The 24,003-nt window shown below is 32.7% G+C and overlaps 4 protein-coding genes across 5 annotated transcripts; all 4 read right to left on the bottom strand.

The window, feature by feature from the left end:
* Nucleotides 1–1,761: 1,761 nt before the first annotated feature.
* LOC114386377 (protein PELPK1-like) lies at nucleotides 1,762–2,543 on the bottom strand. Its single transcript, XM_028346379.1, has one exon. The coding sequence runs from the start codon at nucleotides 2,434–2,436 to the stop codon at nucleotides 2,074–2,076; it is 363 nt and encodes a 120-aa protein (XP_028202180.1). The 5' UTR covers nucleotides 2,437–2,543; the 3' UTR covers nucleotides 1,762–2,073.
* A 2,278-nt stretch (nucleotides 2,544–4,821) lies between these two features.
* Nucleotides 4,822–5,432, bottom strand: LOC114388725 (RNA-binding protein 12-like). The gene has a single exon (XM_028349372.1). The coding sequence runs from the start codon at nucleotides 5,344–5,346 to the stop codon at nucleotides 5,068–5,070; it is 279 nt and encodes a 92-aa protein (XP_028205173.1). The 5' UTR covers nucleotides 5,347–5,432; the 3' UTR covers nucleotides 4,822–5,067.
* A 5,940-nt stretch (nucleotides 5,433–11,372) lies between these two features.
* Nucleotides 11,373–15,315, bottom strand: LOC114386796 (beta carbonic anhydrase 5, chloroplastic-like). 2 transcript variants are annotated; one of them, XM_028346843.1, is made up of 9 exons: nucleotides 15,092–15,315; nucleotides 14,921–14,991; nucleotides 14,155–14,316; nucleotides 14,014–14,062; nucleotides 13,727–13,840; nucleotides 13,554–13,607; nucleotides 12,969–13,054; nucleotides 12,771–12,876; nucleotides 11,373–11,861 (listed from the first exon to the last, which is right to left on the bottom strand). In XM_028346843.1, exons 1-9 carry the CDS (start codon nucleotides 15,155–15,157, stop codon nucleotides 11,661–11,663), a joined length of 909 nt encoding a protein of 302 aa, XP_028202644.1. In that variant the 5' UTR covers nucleotides 15,158–15,315; the 3' UTR covers nucleotides 11,373–11,660. The 2 variants fall into 2 exon arrangements, with proteins under 2 accessions (XP_028202644.1, XP_028202646.1); XM_028346845.1 differs by having other exon boundaries at nucleotides 12,771–12,873; nucleotides 15,092–15,313.
* Nucleotides 15,316–21,778: 6,463 nt separating this feature from the next.
* LOC114385734 lies at nucleotides 21,779–23,750 on the bottom strand. Its single transcript, XM_028345786.1, has one exon. It carries the CDS (start codon nucleotides 23,531–23,533, stop codon nucleotides 22,040–22,042), a length of 1,494 nt encoding a protein of 497 aa, XP_028201587.1. The 5' UTR covers nucleotides 23,534–23,750; the 3' UTR covers nucleotides 21,779–22,039.
* Nucleotides 23,751–24,003: the final 253 nt, after the last annotated feature.

The raw sequence follows: 24,003 nt of genomic DNA on the forward strand, positions 1-24,003 counted from the left end.
GACCAGTTCATACATTCATAAAATTACACAACGATAATTAATTAAAGTGCATGTTTGTTTAAAATATTTTTACTTGTTTTTTTGTTTCTGGGGAGAATTGGGTTTGGAAAACGGAAAATACCAAGAGTTGGTTTATCTAACTCAGTTCATCTGATTCTCCGCAGCCAGATGTCACCCTTACAGCCAATGGTGTTTCTTAGTCACACATTAGGCCAACGAGTATTACTACCATTTGATGCTTTGACCGCCAATCACCCAAAAAGTCCAGTTGACCACCATATAATGGGTGATTATTTTCGTAATTTTACTAATATTCATTACTGCACAGAATACTCCTTAGTCCTTACATAGCTTCAAATACACGGTACATCAAAAACAAAAAATGCATGTTACATCCTCTTAAAGGCATAGTCTATCAACCCAGTGGTAGAATTAAAATGATGTAAAAGTTTATTCGTTTCTATATATTTTTAATGTTTTGAACGGATATTTCATGTTTGTTACTACTATCCAAAAAGTGTTTGCGAGCCTCAGAATGAGGAATCCCGATGTATCCAAAATGGTTTGGGCCTCCCAACTTATTCTTACTTCCAATTTATCTATTTCTTTATCTCTATATTTATACATATTGTTAAATTAACTTAAGTTTAACAAATTCAGTTATTAATTTTTTAAGAAGTTGATTGGAATATGCTGATTCCATATAAGATGTTTTATATATATGTACAACTAATTATAAATATCTATATTGTTAAAATTTATTATTTTTAATAATAAGTATTTTAATAAACATACTTAGAATATTATTTAATTAGTTAAAAATGTAATATATATATATATAAGAAGAGATAAAATTATAAAAATATAACTTTAACAATTATTATATTATTTTTATAATTTGATCAAAGTTTTAGAATAATATAATAATTATTAAAGATACACTAATATAAATTTATTATCATTCAATCCTTACTCCCTAATTCACCTCAAAACAATCATTCACAACTATCGATAAAAGATTCTTAATAAAAAAAAACTTATTTTCTTTCTTTCATGAGACAGAGGTTAGAAATCTTTTTTTGACTTTGACTCTCTCGCTCTAGTAGGTGCTTTTTACTTTATTATTTTGAAAGTAGCTAACTTTTAGTTCCAATCTATATACAGTTTAGTTGATGAATGAACTATGAAATTTTCTTGGCCAACCACCAAGGGACCCTTTTTTTTTCTCCTGGGGGAAGCGTTCATACTTCATATGACCCCTCTTTCCTTCAATGGAAGCCCTCTTTCCCCTCTTTCTAATGGAAGCATCAAAAGTCACCCAAAAGCTAAAATAACAATCATAATTATACGTGAAAATTGTGCTGGCATATTATATTAAATCAAGCGGAGGATCAACAGAAAAATAGAAGCGGGGTCGACTAAGAAGAAAAATGAACAAGCCAATATGATAATATGGATGACTTTTCCAATAACAATAATAGAACATATCTCTAAAAGAGTATATAAAACCTGAAAGTATACTTGAAGTAAGCAATTTAAGACTTTAAATAGAAGATAATTTGAATACCACTATACAAACAAATTTTACCTGAATAAATTTTCACTTAATAAAAGTTTATTATATAAATACGTCCTTTTAATTAAGGTATTTATACAGATGTGTTCTAAGTACCCATATCAGTTACATTTAACCTTTTGTTTATATCTTGTCAATTTATGTTACCCTTTGAATAGAAATAACTCGATAGGAGGCTTAGCAACTTAGCAAAGCAGTGTATTATTTATTATAATGTATATATCCTACAACAATAGATGATCTTCAAGTATATGAAGTAAGGAGGGGGAAGAAAAAACAATAATCTTATGCAAACAATACAAGATCGAAGGAACGTACAAAGGAAAATGAAAGATTACAATAAATATTCCCCGGCAATAAATGAACAACGTATAATATATCATCATCACATGTCTACATAAAAACAACACGAAATGCAGCTAATGATCACTGAAAGCCAGAACCAAAATCCATGGATGAGTGCCTATATATCCAACATAAGCAGGGTATAGCTTCATTTAGGGACTGGTGGAGGAAGGTGGTGGGGAGAAGAAAGGGAAGGAGGGGATAGTGGTTGGGATTGTGGGAAAGTTTGGAAGTGAAGTGGCAGCAAGTGGTGGAAGAGTCACCTGTGGGACACTTGGAATGTTAGGAAGAGATGGTTGTGGCAGAGATGGGATAGTTGGCAAAGGTGGAACATTACCCTGAGGCAGTGTTGGGATTGTAGGCAATGTTGGAAGTGAAGGCAAAGGTGGCAATGTTGGTTTAGGCAAATTTGGTACAGTTGTTTGCATCAGATAGCGAGCTGCTAGGCCAATATCCATGCTTGAGAAGGAAATAGCAATGAAAAAACCCAAGATGAAGCAGCTGTTGGAGGCCATGTCAAAAGACTTAATTTGCTTAATTTGTGATAACTGATAAATGATAGATAGTTTGCAAAGGCCAAAGGGACTTTTGCTTTGAGCTTAATTAATGTGTGCATATTCCAGATGCTATAGTGGCAGGCCTTTTATACAAAATGACTGCTACCCTTTGTGGCTAAGTCCCTTTGAGTTTTCTTAATGGTTGCTAACCTTCCTTAGACTGCTCAATACGTTGTTGGACTACCTTGTTGGAAGTGGTTGGATAGTTTAATTTTAATCTTGGGGATTCAAAGGTAGGACAACCAACTTTTTTTTTCTTTAGAATAATTTATAATAAAAGGGGGGAAAGTAGATTTTTACTTGTGGGTTTACAATGTATTTGGTATTCCAACTTTGAGAATAGAAAGAAAAAAAAAAAGAGGAATATTGGAATTTGTTTTTTGAGTTATGAGTTGATATTATTAATGTCTAAATACTTTTTTGTTCTTAAAACTTTCATAATTTTATTATATTATATTAATTAATTTCTGAGTCTCCAATTATTTAAGTTCGCCACTTCACTTAATATTTTTTCTAAGAAAATAAACTATAGTTGTATTTCATTTGACCACTTCGCTTAAATAAGTCGTGACAATGAACTCGACTTTTATAAAGGAAAAAAAAACAACTACTGGACGACCAACACTCTTGATCTAGCGTCATGAAGAAGAGAACGAGAAATAATCTCTTAATTGTTTCTCTTTTTGTGTGTGTTTTTAAAAGTCCTATTTTGAATAAATTTTTAACGAGAAATTAATTACTAGTTTGAAACTATTTAAAAAAATAACATATAAAATTATTTACAATTTTAGGGTGTAAAAAAAACGCAACTCTGTTTATTGTTTTACTAGTTGAGAGAGGATGAAACATTTGTTGTATTGGAGGTTCAAACCCTCACGGCGAGTCAAGTGAGTAATGAATTATGAATCACAAGAATAGAGTAAGGTAATGTTTTCCCTTTGTGGACAACAAGAACGGCTTCTCAGTGGACCACTTATGTATGAATGTTGCTGTAACTAAAGTTATCATGATTTTAACCTCAAATGGAGCCACATGTGTAACATGTTCTGCTCTGCAACACAGAGAGCGACATTCGCTAACCAGAACTTATTCAAGTATGCGACAAAGATCTGTTAAATTCTATGAAATTTCGTGTTTTCAGTGATATATATATATATATATAATGGATGATTTAGCATGTTTTGTGATGGATTAAAAATCATGTGTTTTTAATTCCTCTTTGAAGGATAGTCAATAGATTAAAAGTACTTTTAAAAAATAAAATATATATATATATAAAATGACTAATAATAAAACTAATAAGAATTGAAATTTAAATCTTTATACAAATAACATTCCTATGAATTATACTGTAGCAGTTTATCAGCACCTATATAATCTTCTTATTTGAGATAAACATTATTGTTTTAAATTCCATTACCAACGGTTTAAATATCTTAAGATGAATGTAATCTTCTCAAAATATTATTCATTAGAAGAAATAAACATCTGTCCTGAAAAGTCATGCAATTTGGACCTGAGATGTAACCTTTTAAAGGTTTAACAGATTTTGGTTGGGCCCAGAAAAAAAGGTTATGTTAATATGTCAAAACTGTGCTTTTTCTAGGAAAAACAATGAAATCATGAAATAACTTGTCCTATGTATGGTGGATTCTTAAATCAGGGATTAGAATTATCCCTCATATTGCTTTTCAGAGAAGCGACCTATGCTGGGGAGGCTGAAATTGCCAGAACCTTTTGATTAAAACGCATGTCTTATCCAACATGTGGAACCTGAACTGCTCTTTAATTTGAACTTTGAAGTGTAACTGTTACTTTGGATCCTTTTTTTTTATTTTATTTGTAGGAATTGAAGATCGTGTCAACAGATTTACAACAATTCACATATCTTTGTTCAATCAATTGAGCTAGATCTCCTCGATTTCTTTGGATCCTCTAAAGATACTTGTAACATCATCTCTGAGTCTTTTCTTTACTAATAATACACAAAATTATTCCTCTAAAAGTATAAATGACATCAAATTCGTCCTATTTTTGGGGGTAAAAAAATCGTCTTCAAGTAATATCAAGTTTAGTCCTTGAAAGACAAAACTGATGGTATCAGTTAAGGACCAATTTGATGTGTATATCTTTGAAGGATCGATATGGACATTTAATTTTTAGTTGGAATTTGGAAAGAATAATGACAGCTACAAGCCATGATGACGATAGATATTTGATAATTCCAGCATGCTCTGTAGATGATGAATGAATCCGGCTAAAGAGAAAAGACATGGAGCTAAATAGAAAATATGCCATAGCTTAATTAGGTCATATAGAAATAAACTTCTTCTTCCTCCATGATGACAGTATTCAGAAATTCCAGAATTTATTGAACTAGAAGATAAGTTGATACATTACATTACACAGGTCACAATAAATAATATGCTGAAGTTCAACTGACTGAAGCAACATATAAACTGAACATAGCATGTAATTGAATGACAGAAATTAAATCCCAACAGAACCAGAACCACCCTGGGATGGCAACAACAAGTTAATTTAGCAAGTGACAAAATAAGTAGTAGTGACTGGATAGATCATAGGTACTCAAGGGATTATTTTGGCGTTATTAACTATTACTTCAGGAATTGGTACTTTAGGTACTGCAGGTAGTTCAGGCACTGGAGGGAGAGTAACAGGCAAATTTGCCAGTGGTGGCAATGGCACTAAGGCTGGAAGAGGAACAGCAGTAGGTATATCAACTTTGGAAGGCAATAAGGCTGATTTTGGCAGGGTACGTGCCTCTGCAACCCTTGAGTCAATGATCATGGATGAAAATGTTACAAGCACAAGTACTAAAATGAATGATAATCTGCTAGAACCCATTGTTGGAGCTAGCAAATCAATGACAATAGCTTTCTTAATCAATAGTCTATGCAAGTTATGCTTGAGGTAGTGGCCTTGAGATGTTATATGTGTGGGCTTTTATAGACGACGTAGTAGTGATTATTGTGACACATGGATAGGTGCTGAGGATAAGCTGTGCCATGCATGTAGTATTTGGACTGGTGTTTGCAAAATTAACTTGCTATGAAATTGATTTTCAGGTAAATATGTTTAAATGTTTTTATTTTTAAAATAACTTAAAAGTAAAACTCAATATGAATTCTTAAGAGAGAAAAATAAACTCTATGAATGAATTCTTTTATACAATACAAAAGTTAGTTTAAATTGCTTCCATTTAAAATTAATTTTTTATTTAGAATCAATTCTTCAATCTAAGACCAATTAAATATATAAACATTTATTTCAGATCAACTTAACTTATATTTCAACGCGAGTTTAGATTATCCAATGTAAATTCAAACAATCACATCCTTGTCAACTTAATGACCAAAATGAAAAGTAGCATGCCATATGTCAATAATACGAGACATTACAATATTTTTAACATAATGTGTTTTTTTGGAAGAGTGAACTTAATGAATGTTTGATAATGTTAAAATGTAAAGAAATAATTAGTGTGTTTAATTTGGTTTAATGTTTCAAATGCGATTTTTCATGTTTTAAATGTGATTTTCAGTAACTAATAGGTATAATTTTCACACCTCAAACATAATTCTTTCATCAAAATTTTTCCAAAAGCGTTATAAGTTTCTTAGCAAACTTGCTTTCAAGATAAAAGAATCCAAACATAAATTAATTCACTTGAAAATCAATTTTAATCAAATTAATTTTATAAATATTGATCCAAAAGCACACAATATTATACTTTTCACATATTTTTAACACATTCTTTTAAATATTTTTTTTTAGTCATAATTTTATAATGACTAATACGTTTAAGGAAAAAAATTATTAATTTTATACTTTCGATAAAATGCAATTTAGGTCCCTTTACTTTTATATTAATGAATTTGATATTCAAACTTTAAAAAACAAGTAGATTTAGTGTGTGTTTAGTTGCAGTTGTAAACCTTCAAACTTTCGTTCAACAGAAAAACAGCAAATTGTTGCTTCCTATTTTATGCTTTAAAAGTGAGAACTTCCGTTCGCATTGGAGTAAACGGATTTCCAAACACAATGATAAGCTCGGTTTTGTTTAGATAGGTTGAAACGCTTTTAGTCAACAAGAAAATCAACTTTTCGGTTATTGATGCACGATTTGGACGTGCTAGCTGGTTAAACAAGGCAATAATAATAATAATCTGTAAGATAAAACCCTGCTAGTAGGTTTGCTCAATAACATCTGTATCAAACCAGCATTTGCGGGTATATATACGCATTCATATTCCACACACAATATATGGTGATAGCATGCACTTGCTGTGCCTCAATCACGTGAAAATTAGATATAAATATGTTTTTAATCTTTCTCTAATTTAGTATTTTTTATTTTTCGTCTTTTCAAAATTTTTAATTTTTATAAATTATATTTATTTTATTTTTTATTTTTATATCGTTTTACAATATTTAAAGTATTTTAAGAATTAAAAATAAAATAAAAAAACAGTAAATTGTAAGGATTAAAAATGTGTTTAGTGCACACATACCCATTTCATGCTTTGGATTCCAGTCACGTGATTGAAGCAGGTGGTGACCAGTTAATTATTTTAGAAGAAAATAATTTACATTGGAAGTGTGGGCACTTGAGTGGAGGAGGGGAAGTGACTTGGTGGAGCATGCATGAACCTTTAATTTACCAGACAACAACAAACTTGAGTTGAGCCTAAAGAATTTGGGCCGGTAGCCATTGAGATAAGACCTCGTTGGCTCTAGTTTTTCTTATACCAGACGATAAAATGAAACACTCTGTCATATTGAGGGTCAAATCCACAGAATGAAGCTCGCACATGTAATAAACCAAAAGAATATGGTAGAGTAAGTTTGTCCGTTGTGGATAACTTGTGGCTTTTGTACAAGTTTATCATGATAGTATTTTCAACTCGTATAGAGCCACATGCACATCAGCCTATCAGGTTCAATTCTCTGCTATACACAGCTAGATTCCTTAGCTGGATATATTTATTTATTTTCAATTACTTATTATATGTGATAAAGAGATGTTTTTTATTTCAAGAAATTTCATGTTTTCCATGAAAATGATTGGTATAATTTACTATATTTTATGAAACTATAGTGCAACAGATGTAAAATTGATTCATAATTTCGTATAAATGTCATTCCTAATAATTATAATATTGCAGTTTGCCGTCTGCCATCACAAAACCTTGATTAAAATGCATACAATACAATGTCCTACATCTGGAACTTCAATATATTGATCTTTAGTTTTAAATAATACAGAGAAATGCAATACAAGCTAATACATGCTCTTAGATAATTCCTTTGTGGTGTATAGATAATGAACGAATCCTACAACTCTTACCTATCTGAAGAGAAATTAAAATACATGAAACATATGTATGCAATTGCCATATATTAATTTGGCAACATTGAAGGAATTTCTGCATTCATAACTACAGTATTCAGAATTTCAAGATTTTACTGGACTGGAAGATATGAAAATCTGATATAATATCGAATACAATCAATACGCTGCAAAAAAACTGACTCGAACAACCTTAAAACTGAGTATTTTGTAATTTAATATTATACATAGAGTACAAATGAATCTCAATAGAGTCACCCTATAATGGCAACAACAAATTATAAATAATAAACGCATTAAACAGTACAAGGTACTATAGCAAAGTACTAGTTTAAGGAATAGCTGCTGGTTGGGGATTAGGATTTTCAGGAACTTGGGCTATGTAAGGTTTTTCATTTGGGATGCGCTAAACTCAGTTTGGAGAATAAATTCAGTTTCTTGACATGTTTGGTTACCCTCAAACGTATGTTAGGACATCAAAATTTTGCTTGGAAACTCAGGTTTGTTGAAGCAAGACTTGGGTTGCTTTTTGCAAACTCGGTTTGCAACTTAAGTTTAACCCAAACTTAAGTTTGCAAACTTTAATCCAAACATGTACTTAAGGGCTTTGGGATCACAAGTGGTGGAGGCAACTCAAGTTTGGAAAATTTGGCTCTTCTGACAGTGGAGATGTTGATTGTAGTAGGATTCCTGCCTCTGCAAACCTTGTCTGACCCATCATTGTTGAAAAAGTTAGAAAAAGTTAGAAGCGGAACACACCATCTTTCAAACTTGTAAATTTTCCTGTTCATGTATGGACCAAATATTGATCAGGCAATCTAATCTTGGAGAAAATTCTATTTTCAATTGAATTAGGAACCTGTTTTTCTCCTTTACATGATTTCTTGTGCTACTAGATAGCAAAAACTCAAAGTTTAATTAGGATCTAACACTCTGTCACGGCCAGATATTGATTAACATAACTAATTAAATAATAATAGAGTAAATTACATTAATTCACTCGAGGTTTCTTGAGATTACACAAGTTTTATTAATCAAGTTATATGTTAAATTCCAAAAGATTACACATTTGTATTGATTCTAAGCCTTGGTCTCACTAAAATAATAGTGAAGAATAGTATTAGAAAGTATGCATTGATAGCTTCAGAATTGCATCTCTACTCAGATTTATAACTCATCCTAACTATCTATCTGTTAAATAAAGATAATATATTTGATCATAGCTTACAGGAATAAAATAGATAATAACTATGCTCCTATCTTATCAAATCTGATAAATTAAGATAAAATTGAAAAAATTAGTGATAAATGTTATGCATAGGTATATTTTGTGATTAAGTCATATAAAAATTGTTAGATTTCTTTTTTTTATTGTTTCCTTTTTCTGTGAATAATTTGAATTTTAGCATCATCTAAGTTTTTGTTCAATAAGTGTTTAAATTGGTGAATTTATGGTACTTTAGTATTATATTTGTTGCAAAAACACAATAAAGTTTGGAAGAGAAGTTGAAGATCTGAAAACTCTCGCTCAGCGTACAACACTCGCTCAACGCACAAAAGTCACATGAAAAAACTATATATCACGTGAAGATGCGCTCAGCACGAGTTGCGCACTAAGCGCGTGACCACGGACTCACTCGCTAACTACGGCGGTTGTATTTAGTGCGAAGTTGCGTAAATTTTAAGTTGACTTCACTTGTAAAAAGAGAAGAAAATAAAGGAAAAAAACATACAATTACACACTGAATATCCACGAGATTAGAACTTCCCATATAGGACAAAGGCTAGGATTCAAGCAGATATATGGGAGAATCCACCTTTAGGAGTCATTTATTAAATAGCCTTTATTAATTACTTTAAAAATTGGATAAACACGACCCTGAGTACAAATAAAGTCCATATGCCAAGTTAACAGTTACATCTTATCTTATCGTCCTGTTACTTTTGTTACACATTCAAATAAATTCTCATTTATTAAATAGCGTTTATATATTATGCTACTTACCGGTTACTAATATTTTCAACAAAGCCAATATGAAACATCAAATAACACCAATGATACAGTGCAAAATTACCTTTTCTAACAGAGTTTGTAGTTTTGACAAATGACAATTAGCATACATATAATCAATTAACACAGTAGCCATAAAATAGTCATGTAGCGGCAATTGTGTTTACAATGCATTGTCATCAAGAACCTTAATATATGGAAGCACCTGGAGACAAAATTCCTGCCATTAACACGGTCCTCTTTCATTCCAATGAAATAGCACAATTTCTTCATCCACCATCCCGTTGAAACACATGACATATCACATATCCATCACATAAAATTAGCAGAATAACAAAAATTGAAATACAAGAAAATCAATTTGTTATGTATTTAAAACCAGAAAAGTGACTAAATTTGAATAATTAGATTGTACTACTACTAATATGTCCGACATGCATGCCAATATCCAATACCAAACATGCTCATGTGCTGATGAGCAGCAGTCGACAAATGCATGTTCTATAAGCCTACAAATGATAACAGAATTATTAAAGAATCATGGAATAGGATAAAACAGCTATATCCATGAAATTCAATCAATAAGATGTGACATTTCTTTTATGGTTCAAGAGGTGTTCCCACAATTATAGAATTCATCACGTCAGAATAAACACGCAGCTAAGAATGAGAAAGAAACGGAATAAATTAACTTCTTAAAATTGAGAAGCTTCAGGAAGAATTACGTTTTGCTTACCATACCATTTCATAATGGCATTGCATGTAACATCTTTTTTCCGCCATACAGAACAAGATAACTCCTAGCCGATGATCCATTCACCATATTTTTCTTTAAAAAAATGCTAAAGGCATGCTCCATGCAGCACCTATATACAGGAATTCTGGGTCATTGCCATCGTTTTTTTCACAACAAACCACCTATCTCATCACTTTGCTTAACCTGTTTTGAGCAGCATAACTCGATGAATTTCATGAAACCAAGTTCCTCTCACTAATTTCGTCAAAGACTTCCCCATTTAAAAAAAATAATAATACCAGCACCTTACATAAAGATTAAAGAGTGATTGATGTGACTATTTCAACTCATCTGCAACCAGTTCAGGCCCAAGATCTTCGTTGTACTTGGGCATACATCCCAAATAAAATTAAAAAAAAAAAAAAAAGAGCGTTTTGTACCAAAAGTCATAGAGAGAGCACTAATGTTATGTGATTGTTACTAGGTTTGGATATTTGTAAGAAAAGAACTGAAACTATATAAAGTCTTCAAGGCTTATGATTTTATGACTTTGGTTTCTGTCTGTAGCTTTCACATTCATCTGGCAATGAATTATGCAGAGACTTAGAGGAGGAACCCTCATTCGGAAGATAAGAATTTTCAGGTAGTTCTGAACGTTAGCACTTCAAATGAGAAATGGTGGATTGGTGAGAAATGAATTGTGATGGAATCTGATTTAAACAACATTTACCAAAGTCGTGTTTGATTATTGGATGAAAAAGTATAGACAATAATTGAGAGGAAATCATAAAAGACATAGATAGTTCCATTTCCACCAAAAAAGGAGGGGGGAAATCCTATCTGCTAGCATCAGCAGTATATAATCAAGCCCGTACCTTAACGTTTTTTCAGAAAGCAATAATACAACAGACACGGGAAATGGTAGGAGGTTATTCAACTCAATCGATTGAAACATCTTATAAATTCTACAAAAATACATAACTAAGCCTATGCTTTTAAAGTCCTACCAAATTTTGAAAAAGCAACTCGATGCATTACACAGGAAAATAGAAGTACAAACTTCAACACCAAAATATTTTGTTTTTGGCAGCAATGCTGCCATTTTCCTCCAATTTGGTTCCCCGGTAATCCAATGTCCACTTCTCAAATGAACAGTCGGTAAAGTCGTAGTAACCACCATGAATAGAGAGTTCTCCATTTGCCACCTTTTCTTCTATCCAGGGGTAAGTAAGTAGGTTTAACAAGGAATGGTTAATTGATTCCTGTACAGAAAACACTTGAAGCATTAGAACTTGAAAGTATTCAACATATTCAAACTTTTTATGGATTAACATTTGCATGACCAGTTGGATCGCATCAATTAATGAAAAGCAGAAAATGATACCAATGGAGACATTCAATGAAAACCATGAGACAGAATTCCAAAGGATATACACATTTTGTTTTGAGGGATGCAGATCCTATTTTCACAAGGGCAAAATAAGATGTTTTTGAATTCTCAAGATGAACTCAGGTTAAGGAGTTAGGACTATCAGAAAATAGGGGAGAGTTTGTTTCAACAAAGCTATGAGATTCATCATGGCAGTAATCTTGATTGATTAAGATTTTATTCCTACAAAGCTTTGGAACCCAATATAGGAGTCAACATAAGCCTCCAAGCTGGCAATCCCCAAGTTTTAAGAAACAATGCAATCTCCAAAACAATCAAATATTTTTAGCTACAAAAATCCAAAACAGAGGATAAGATTTAAGAAAATGCAAAAGCAATGGAAAACATGAAAAATTATATATTCATCAAAATCTGCTTGTGCAGATTGACTAGCAAAGTGTGTAGCAGGTTCAGGATACGCTTTATGTACTTGGGATATATGTCCCCCTCTGTTACACCCTCTTCTTCTAGCTGATGCTATGGGTGTAGTTATGCTTTGATTTTAGTTTGTTATTGCCTTTCTGAATGATAAAAAAGCATTCACCAAAATCACATTAGGAGAAACTGCAGATAAGTCTTCAAGATTACTTCTGTCAAAATACTAGCCCCTACCCTTCCCACCCCCACCCCCTTTCCCTGCCAAATATCATAACATTATGCACTATTTGGGGACAGTGTATAAACTATTTGAAATTTCAATAGCCAAATCACACATTCAAATCCTAGAACAAAAATATATCACCTTCTCACAATGCTTGCACTGCTCATCAAAGCTGAAATTAGAAGCAGCAGCCTTGGCTTTTTTTCTTGCATTCTTCCCAACAATGACCCAACTTTTTATAAAACTACTAGGGAAAAAATATATTTTTTCAAGTTAGAAATGTATGTCACGTTTTAATCAAAGAAATCAAAAGGACAACCAACATCTAGAATTAAGCACCTTCTTTCAGCATCATCTTCTTGCATACCCATCAGGGCACGTATACCACCACAGCAACTGTGGCCAATAACTAAGATGTTCTCAACCTGCAATGAAAATATTTTGTGTCTCCTTAAAAATAAGTACAAATCTTACAGTTTTTGGACCAATAATTTATAAAGCTATTAGAACCTCATGCAGTCAAATATTCTACAGATATTTCTTGCGAGTCTTAAGAATTAGAAGCTATGTCAGTATGTCTTATAATGATATGTTATCAGTTGACCTCACCTTTGCCCAAGCTCAATAAGTGTTTTACAATCAACCTAACAAAGCTGCTATGAAAAAGTAAAAAAAAATAAAAAATTAAAAAACTCATATTCCTCCTGCTTCATTTCTAATATCCAACTCTTCAAATTCAAACTTTCCATAGAAGTTTTTAGTTATCAGAAGATCAGTCGTTTTATACTTCAAATAACTACATAATCACCCAAAAGAAATTGTGAATAAGTAAATAAGTGGTGGATAAATGAATAAAAGCATTAGAAGTTTCCAAATCAAGAAAATAAATCCTGTCATGCACTTCTTAAGTAAAAAAATGCTTACCAGAAGGGAGTTCACAGCAAATTCTAGAGCTGCATTCGTTTCTGAGGGTCCACTCTGTATCAGGAAAAAGGAATTAGAAGAAGCAAATAAGGTATCTCTTTCTTTCACACTTTAAACAATGATAACTATCTGATAAACACAAGCAACCAAATCACTAGCAGTGAGACTTATACCTCAAAGGTAGGAACCAAATTAGCAACATTGCGAATCATGAATGCTTCTCCTGGTTGAAATCCCAAAACATTAGAAGGGCATACTCTAGAATCTGCACAAGCAATAACCATGAACTGTTCTGGGAATTGTTAGCAAAGAATAGTTATTTGCTAATGCTTTAGTAGACAACTTGAGGAAATGAACGGAAGGGAATAAGAAACAAACCATAAATGATAAATTAACAGACAACAAAGGGCTTGGCCAAAAGTGTGGGTAGGTAATAGAGACGAAGATAGAGGACAATTACCTTTGGTGTTTGAACCTTTGCAAGATTTTCAAACTGTTCAATATTTTTCCTGCCAGAAAACAAAGTCAGCATCAAATAAGTTTTTCCCTAAATTAGGCATCAGAAATGAACATCTATGACATAGGTTTTTCTGAAGCTTACATGTATTTATTCTTTTTAAAACTTAAAAACCTATCTTTCAGGTCATTAAATATATCACACCCATCTTCAGCATCAGCTAAAGTCTTTAGCCTGTTGTTGTTAAGTTTCTCTGTAAATCCCGGAGGCCCCATTGAAGCCTTTAAAGTGAAACCTTGATTTCTCCTACAAACATTAGAGCAAGTAACAGAAGCCTTGTGAGGGGAAGAAAGAAAAAAAAAGGAGCCTCCAATGGATTTCATCGCAATAAGAATAATTCAAATAATTAACTGTTTTGACTTTTAAGAAATAGCTGCAGAAACTGTAATCTAGTTAGACAAATATTCGAATCAGGGTCCATACATACAGATTACAAAGAAAGAAAATTACAGCATCAGACTCATTTATAGAATAGGTATTTTGGAGTTTTCAAACAAGAGAAGATTGCAATATCAATATGCAATTAAGCATGAGGAATCTGCAAATCTTCAACCCAAATCCGCTAGGGATCAGAATTCAGAACCCTCAGTTTCCTCCATTAAATACGGTTTTTCCTCAATATTTAGGGGAGATTCAAGGTTTACAACCATTTTCGTTTACCGTTGTTGGATCAATATTTACAAATCAACTGTGAAACTTAGAAACAAAGTAAAGATTGGAACTTGGAAGTTTTCAGATAGTTACACTATCTAGGAACGAACAATTCAGACATGAAAATTAACGTAAGACTAAACAGTAAGCGAATACAACACCATTGAAACAAGGTAAGCAGAGAAAGATGGGCCCCAACCTTAATGCCGTGAACAATCCGAAATGAGTTTGCTCAAAGTTCCCTATTTTCAGCACGGCAGGACCAAGGATCTGTTTCACAATAATAATTAGCTCATTCACAAATACAATATCAAAATGGGCATATGTAAGAGGTAAAGCATGTGACTTGTGAAAACATGACAATAAATACCGTTGATGTGGCAGATTTGGAAGCAAAGGGATCAGAAGAAAGAGAGAATGGTGCAGGAACTGCCATTGGAGAACTCAAACTGAAATGAAAGTTGTGAAGTGAAAAAAAGAGGCATGGTTTGGTTTGGAATTAAAAAGATTAGTTGGTGGGTAAGTTGGTTGGAGTCATGAGAGAGAGTGTGTTGTGTGTCTCCAAGAAAGACGGAGAAACCAAGTGTTTAAATAAAAGTAAAGGTGGCAACAAAAAGGCTATTCCTTTACACCTCCACCACCAGTTGCCCATGACACGAAAATGTGCTTTTGACTTTGTGACTTCACACAATTCACAATTTCGTTTTAGCCGTGAATTGGAAGAGGACCAAGTAAATTTGGGGAAGGTTCTGGAATATAACATATGTACGGTTAAAATGGAAACTCCACAAAAGGACATGCTGACAGATAGATGAAGGCATAAAGCTATAAGGGTTTGATCATATCAGATCAATAATACACCTTATTACCACTGTAACTTTGTTATTAGGGTAAGCATTTTTTTTTTAATTTTGATTTACATAATTTTTTTAAAATAATTTCTAGTTTATGTTATTATTTAATGATAATGTAATATAAGTCTAATGATAGAAAATTAGGATGATTTATATAGAGTCATACTCTTTGTTCTTTTTTATAGGAAAAAAATCAATTCATACTTATTAAAAAAAATAGTTAATTAGTTAAGTTCATTAAGTTAGGTTAGTTTCTTTAAATTTTTTACTAAAAAAACTTAAAAAATACTCTAAAAGAAAATATATTTTTAACAAACATATAGAATTTGATTCTTAAAAAAGTAAAAATCTATTTATTTTAAATGAAAACAATTTAAACAAACACATCATAAGTCTACTTATTTTATTAAAAAAAATATCTTTTAATGAACTTAAACAAATCGGTTCATTGTGTTATTTTTAATTAAAAAATAATTTTTAAAATATAATATCTTTTAAATGAATAATATTTTAAATATAATTTCAAAAAAGTAAATAAAAAAATATTTGAATTTTACTTATATTTAAAAATAGAAAATAATAATTCTTTTCTTATAAAAGAAAACGGTAGGAATAAGTAATAGGTTCAAATTTTATTACAGCTATTGTATACCCAAAAATCAGATGCGTGACTAGTCACTACTAAGTTATGTAACAACTCTTTTTTTTTAAAAAAAAAAAAAGTGATATATTTATCTTATCATCTAATCTAAAGCACTATGCATGGATGGTGTACAATTGAGATTCTTTTCGAAAGGCAAAATTGACTAAACGGGAATTAGAACTTTAGAAGTTCTCTAGAGTTTATATCCAGCAAGTCCATACAAGTTGGATTATATACGGTAATGATATGTATGAATTGATTATTGAACTTCTTTCCGCATGTTTGAATGATAAAATATACGAATGAGATTAAAGAGGACAAAAATAAAGAAGAATCGGGGTATTTCTCTTATTTGAATGTGTAAAAAAGTAAGAAAAGTGAAATAAAATATGATCAATCTCACTTTTAACATTTTCCATATCAGGAGATGTTAAACGAAAAAATGGCTGATAAAAAAACAGAAAGATGTGAAACAAGGAGAAATGGTTCAAAAAAAATTGCAGTGAAAAAATTCAAATAAATATTTATTTGTATGAAATTTGTTTATAAATTTTCCTTTTTAATTCTTTCTTACACGGATCCAAATAAATAAATAAAACAGGTTAAATTTTGTTTATTTGTCTGGATCAATACATCTCAATTCCATTTCCATCCTTTTTTGGTTCATTTTATTCTTCATCTAAACAGAGCAAAAGGCAGGGGAAATTCCAAAGCCTTTATAAGTGAGAATCTTTGTCTTTGTTGTTGTAGCTCTCAATTTAGCAAAGACATCTGTTTTACGTTACACGTGTTAAATGATGACACACTCAAAGTAAATTTTGCAAAAGAGGTCGTTCGTGAATATAATAACAAAGATATTCATGGGGAGTAACAAAATAAATAAATGATATTCAATCGATATTTTTTATATTTTATTTTAATTCAAAATTTCTTTTTTTATTTATGTTTTTTTTTTATCCAACGGTCTCTAACTTTGGTAAATGGAATCTATGTAATAAGTTCAATTATTCCGGAAGATTATTCTTTATTATTTACATTTTCAATTACAACATAAAAGATGGAAAAGGTTCCTCTAAAGTGTACTTTGCACTTTAGAGGTGAAGTGTAGTGATCTTAACCCTTAATTATATTAATGGTTCAGATCTTTTTAATTGAAATATATCATTAAAATAAAAACAATTTATGGTTTCATGCCCTGCGGTCTCCGATGTTCTTGTTCTTTATGTTTGGGACTAAATCATACATCAATGAGAAACGCTTACTCATATCTCGTCGCGATTGCGATTAGTTAAGGAAATAAAATATTATGAATAATTGAACTATGATTTCAAACATCAACGGAAGCACATACAAATTAAATTAAAAAGTACTGAGTTATACTATTTTTGTAAGATTATTTGTCAGAATTACGTGTTAACCTTAAGCCATGGATATTTTGGCTTTCTGATAATTATTGTTTCTCTCAATACAGGCACGTAGGGTTTGTTACTCTGATTTGTTCTTCAAAAGGAGAAGTAATTATCCTGTTAATTAATTTTATTGCTCTTAAATATGAAAACACTTTCAATTGGAGCATTTTTAAAAATTGTAGTTTGCACACCTTCAATGGTTGTACTTTACCCTCTAAAGGGCAGGATGCACTCTAGAGGAGCCTTTTCCATAAAAGATATATTTCGGATGAATATATTTAAAGTTTATTTAAGTTTGTCTATTATATATATTTAAGTAATTGTGTAATAAAATCTTTTAGATATAATTTATAATATGTCCAAAAATTATTTACAAACAATTAATCTTAAGATTAGTGATTATGATTATCAATTTTTCGGTATAAATGATAAATATCCTTCAAAAAAAATAGTTTTGCTTGAATTTGAATAAAATCATTATATATTAACAAAGTTCTTCTTTCCTGTTAAAAAAACAAAGTTTTTCTTTCTTTTTTTTTTTTTACTGCAAAACAAAGTTAAAAAAAACAAAGTTTTTCTTATGAATATTTAACTCAATTATATATTTAAAACTTATGCTCAATACACTAATTTAAGTAAAACAACTTATACAAATCGGTTCACACACTCAATAGTTAAAAAATAAATTTAGTCCAACTTTAAAACATTTCAATTAATTTTAAAGGTAAAACTTTAAAATAATTCATTAATTAATTTTGGTGTTATTTTCTTATCACAATTACAATTTTCTCAATAACTTGAATTGACCTTTAATGCAAATATTTAATAGGTAAATTTTCAAATTTAAAATCTAATTTCAGTTAAAGAATAACATCAAAAGCATCTAAATTTTGTACTTAATTCTATGATTAATATTAAAGATTAAACTAATAAATAATTATCAAATTACAAGTGATTATAAAATTCAAATATTAAATAAATATAAAGTTTAAGAACTAAACTACTAATGATTATCAAATTCAAAGATTAAATTAACTAGTTTGTTAATATTAAGGAAATAAATTAACTGATATTATCAATTTTAGAAACCAAATTCATTTATAATGAAAACCAGAAACTAAATCTATTCTTTTCATAATAGGTACAACCGAATTAATCAGTAATACTAATTTCAACAACTAAATTAACATTTCACTGTGTTTTTTATTTTTTTTTAAAAAAGTAGACCACGTGAAGGGAAATGAGCAGAACGGACAAGATGAGACAAATCGATGATGTAAAAATGCAGGCCTGCTCAAATTAGGATGTTTGATTTGGGCTACAACCTTTTGTGGGCTAATCCTAGTTAGTTTGACAAAACCTGGACATTGATATTGGCAGCCCCCCCCCCCCCCTCCCTCTCCCAATGACTATTTAGACTCCCACGTTTTCATAAACATACTTTTTTGATAAAAATATCCTTAACCTTTGACACCTCTCATAATTCAATGGAAACTTATTTTGGTTGTATTAATTTTCTTTTAAAAAATAATACAATGGAAAAAAGTTTGTGTTGTATTAATTTTTTTCATTAACACACCTAACAATAATTTCCTTCCCTTTTCCACAAGGTAATGTCTTTAAGAAGATTGTATGTGTTTCATGGATAAAAACACAATTCAGACTTGTACCTTAATTAACAATTCATATGCATATGTTGATGGCTTAGCCTACTAACAAAACCTGACATTCCAAGAAAAAGATTGAGAAATCTTTAAACCCAATGATAAAGAAAAACTATCTTGAAATGTAGCCAAAAGGTCCTGGGTCTATGTCATTGGTGTCTGTGTCTCCATCACGTAAACCTCTAAAAATATAATCCTCCATTATTTGAAGTGTCCCAATAGTTGTATCTTCGGCCTCGTTACTCATAGGATCTGATAGTTTTGGCTCTTCCAGTAATCTCATCCTATTCAATGTTAGAATTTTAACATAGCCGTTTTGATCCCAAAACTATTGGGACTATCACCATGATTCTTTTGAATCATGTCATGTTCAACATAACTCATATTTATGGAAGACATAAGATGAATTAGATGATTAAAAAAAAATCACAAATTTGATCTATCATATTAATAAAAATTAATATTTTAATATCTAATTAATATTTATTGATAAAAAAAACTTGCTTGGATGTGTTACGGATCCACCACGGTGGACCTTTTCTTTCCCTTTATCCGCCACGTGAACAACATGTTGTGGAGGTAAACCAACCAACATGAGATTTCCTGGCATCACTAATTCCACAGAATCCCCCACCTTTATTTGATAAAAGAATTATTACTCTAATTTTCAAATAACATACTTTATTTGCCAAAACTTTACTTTAAAAAACTAAAAACACATGTACTCCAAAAATTGAAGAGTATTGCTACATTTTGTATACAGTATAGTTAAAGATAATAAACACTTTTTTTATATATAGAAACCAAAGACAATTTTCTTAAAATTAACAAAATAAAAATATGCGTGATGTTTCAAACAAGGACACAAATAATATCAATATATTTACTATAATTTGTCTCTTTATTTTATCCATGCGGATGTCAAGCATTTAAGGTTCTCGTTATTGGTCGTGCAATAGTTGGATTTACAAAGAATAGAACATTTAATTAATCCTGAAATTATAATCATATTATTTTAATCTTTTAAAAATACAAAAAATTAGTTCTAGGGTTAAGGATTATCAATTTTTTGGTATAAATCATAACTGAAGAATGCAAACATGCCAATCCCATCTTGTAGGCATCCTGCCAAACACTAAAATGATAAATACTACTAAGGACTGACAAACCTTTGAGAAGAAAGAAAAAATTTAGTGAGCCCAAAAGATAACTAGATAACCACATCTTCTACGTGAAATAACAAAGCATACAAATTAGAATGCCATTCTTTTCAGAATTCATTGAGGCTCTCATGCTATGATTCCTCCACATGACTTGTTTGAACAATCATTATGGACTCTTTCACATGGCAGGTATTGTTCTGATTTATTTTCGCTTAAAATCAAGAAGAGGACTAATAGCAGAATGCGTAAAGAACCTAGGAAAATACCACATCTGAACCAAGTGTAAGCTTTAACAATCATTACCCACCACTAGAATTTATAAAGGAAACTTTTAACTATATTAGCCTATTTCTGAAAGGGAATAGACTTATAAAAGCACAAGCACAGGACCAACAATTTGGAAAGGACCAGCACCACCAGGTATAAATTCAACAGTTCACAAGAAATTACGAATTAGATTGTATTAGATATGATGTGGAACCCATATCATTTCATGAATCCCAATCAATTTCAACAAATACAGTAAGGTGTGTGTTGGAGCTTAAAAAGAGTGTTCTATAGAGTGTTTACTAGCATTTGTCGAAGAATAATATACGAAACACATATACCCCATTGGGCAAATGACAGTTAGTTGGCACTTTTAAAAGCTTGGTCAAGTAGACAAACCATAGTCCAAAAGCTATCTCTAACAGACATGCGTGTGTCCTTAAATCACGAGCATTTAACAGTAACAAAGACCTAAAGTTATAGCCACGCCCAGGCATTGCATTTAAAAAAAAAAAAAACAATACTTTGGTAAAATGAAAAGGGAAAAAAAGAAGACTAAACATAGGGAAACAATTAAATACTAAGTGAGAGCACAACTAGTACTCCAACATAAAAGCTTTTCGGGAAAATTTCAACTTTCCAATTCACAACATTTGCACAAATTGAACATAGGGAAACAATTACAAAGAAATAACTTTCCTGATTTAGAAAATCGTTACCTTACAAAACATGAGAGTAAAGCCACAAAATTACCAAAGAAGAACATAACAAAAGAAACACCAATACAACCATCAAAAGCCTTAAGATATCATTAGGATCATCTAAATGAAGCAACAAAACAGAATACTAAACCAGACACCTATATGCTTTAGGGAAATGTTTTGCATATATATAGGGTATTGCTGACAAGATGTTAATCATCCAACAAAAATTACCTACACAGAACATGGGCAGATGACTGTCACACATACAGTTTGCAGTAAAGGGCCAGGTAAAACTCCAAACCGAGCTCTCATGGTTATTACTTATTAGTGTGTGTGTGTGTGTGTTTGAGAAATAGAAATAGAGAGAGCTGATTAAACTTGAATGAGTAATATATCCTTCCTGAACAGAACATGAGAGAATGAAAAGAAATCCTCCCCAGATAGTTCAAAACAAAGTGAGGAAGTATTGCCCCAAATTATTAAAAGACTAACATAACAAGAATAAAAAAAAGTTGCTCATCAGCTTCAGTTGGTGCGACAAGTACCAATATACAAGAAAGTAACATCTACCACAACAAAAAAGAAGGGGCCTACCTACATGAGCATGCACACTACTAATGACCCTTAACCTTATCATCTGCAACAACATTGAGAATAGGCAAGCTACTAAGGAACTCATCCAGCCCCTCAAAAAACCCAATCCCTTCAATATTATCCTCAGCATTCCCATTCCCTTCACCTGCTCCATGCACAGGCTCCTCCACCTCATTGCTAAACTCAACATTTAAATCCAACTTCCCCAAGTTCCTCTCACTCCTCCTCCTTGATCCACCCAACGCCACAGCCTTCTTGCTAGACTCCGGTGCCACCGGCACGGCAAGGGCACCACCATCCACAGCCTCACCATTCCCCACACTGTCATTACCGTCACTATTCTGAACCCGTCTTCTAGGCCTCTCAATTGTAGGTACCCTTCTAACATCACCACCAGCATTGCTTCTCCTCTTCCTTCTTTTCCTCCTCCTCGTGGTCCCCTTCTGATTCCCGCCACGCCAGTCATCATCATCGGAATCATCTTCCGTCGTGTCGGAACCAGCCTCGACGAACTCCGCAGACGCGTCATCATCATAAAAAACCCAAGGCCCCTTCTGGTACCTACTATTCTGCTCGGCCCCCTTCAAGGCGCAAGGAAACAAAGGGGAGAAAGGGTTCCACTTGGAAGAAGACCCGTTAATGTCCTTAAAATCCCCAGAAAAACCCACAGGGAAAAAACCCCAACTGCAAAACGAGCCAAAAGTACCATCTTTTGGCGGAGAACGTACAACCATCGCATGAAACCCCCTCCGACAATTCTGGCACCGCAAAGTACAATCCTCGTACACCTTCGGATACTCGTACATAACGTAACAGTAAGGGCACGCGGTCCAGAAACTCGCCCCTTCGCTCTCGGCCTCACTCGCCCGAGTCAATTCGGTCGCATTGTCCAGCTGACTCGACGGCGGCGGTGCCGGTGGTGGCGGCTCCACCTCTACCCTAGGCCTAGGCCTAGGGCTTTCCCTTGGAGGGACTAGGTTCGGAATCGGGTTGGGGTTTAGGTTCGGTTGCGGCGGCTGAATAGGAAAGAAGGCCACCGGGGCAGGAGGAGCGGGAGGTGGTGGTGGTGGCTGAGGAGGAGGGGGTTGAGTGAGGAGCCGGAGTTGGTTGTCGTAGAAAGTCTTTTTAGTTGGGTTGGAGAGTACGGTCCACGCGTCGTGGACGAGCGTGAAGGCATGAGCGGCGAAGGCGAAGGGGTTGTGGTGAGGGTCGAGTTGGGTGGCGAGGCGGCGGTACTGGGCGGCGATGTAGTCGATGTTCTGAGTGTAACGGAGGACTTGCAAAATAGCGTACCAGTCCAGTTGGTCGTTGATCCGGGCCTCGCCGGCCATGAGGGTATCAATCACCGCTAAAAGGAGCTCAGTGGGCTCGTATCTCGGGTCGGAGTCTCGAGCCCGGATCGCAAATGAGCGGGCCCCGTGCAGGTCACGTGCGCTTAAAACCTTGTTCGCTGTGTAAAGCCAGAGCTCCGCTTCTCCTCTGCTCCCTCCTCCTCCTCCTCCGTGACCATCCATTTCGAGCCTCAGAAGGGTGTTTTGGTAACTAAAAAAGGGATCATAGAAACGAGTATGACATGGCGGTGGAGTTAGTGATTGATGAGTGATGACATTGACCTTTGCTTATTATACTTACACTTTGTATTTCTAATGCTTTGCTTCGTCTCAGGACTCAGGAGGAAGACAAACAAAGTTTTAAGCTGGGTCCACACTTTCCCACATTTTACTTCCCAACTCACTCTCATGGACCCTGTCCCGTTTAATTTTATCCACTTTTCCTTGTTCAAAATTTCATTTACTACTACAAACCCTAATCAATTTCTTTCATCCTCTTTCACATTTCCTATATTTTCACTTGAAATCACATGCTTAGTGTTTTTAAGTTGGATTTCATCTGTCTTTGAGGGGAAAAAATATATATATTATAATGGTATATCTCATTTAATTACTTTGTTTTAATTAATTATTGGTTTAGAGTACTTTTGGTT

The sequence above is a fragment of the Glycine soja genome, chromosome 15 (genome assembly GCF_004193775.1).
Source record: "Glycine soja cultivar W05 chromosome 15, ASM419377v2, whole genome shotgun sequence".
In the NCBI taxonomy this organism is placed as follows: Eukaryota; Viridiplantae; Streptophyta; class Magnoliopsida; order Fabales; family Fabaceae; genus Glycine; species Glycine soja.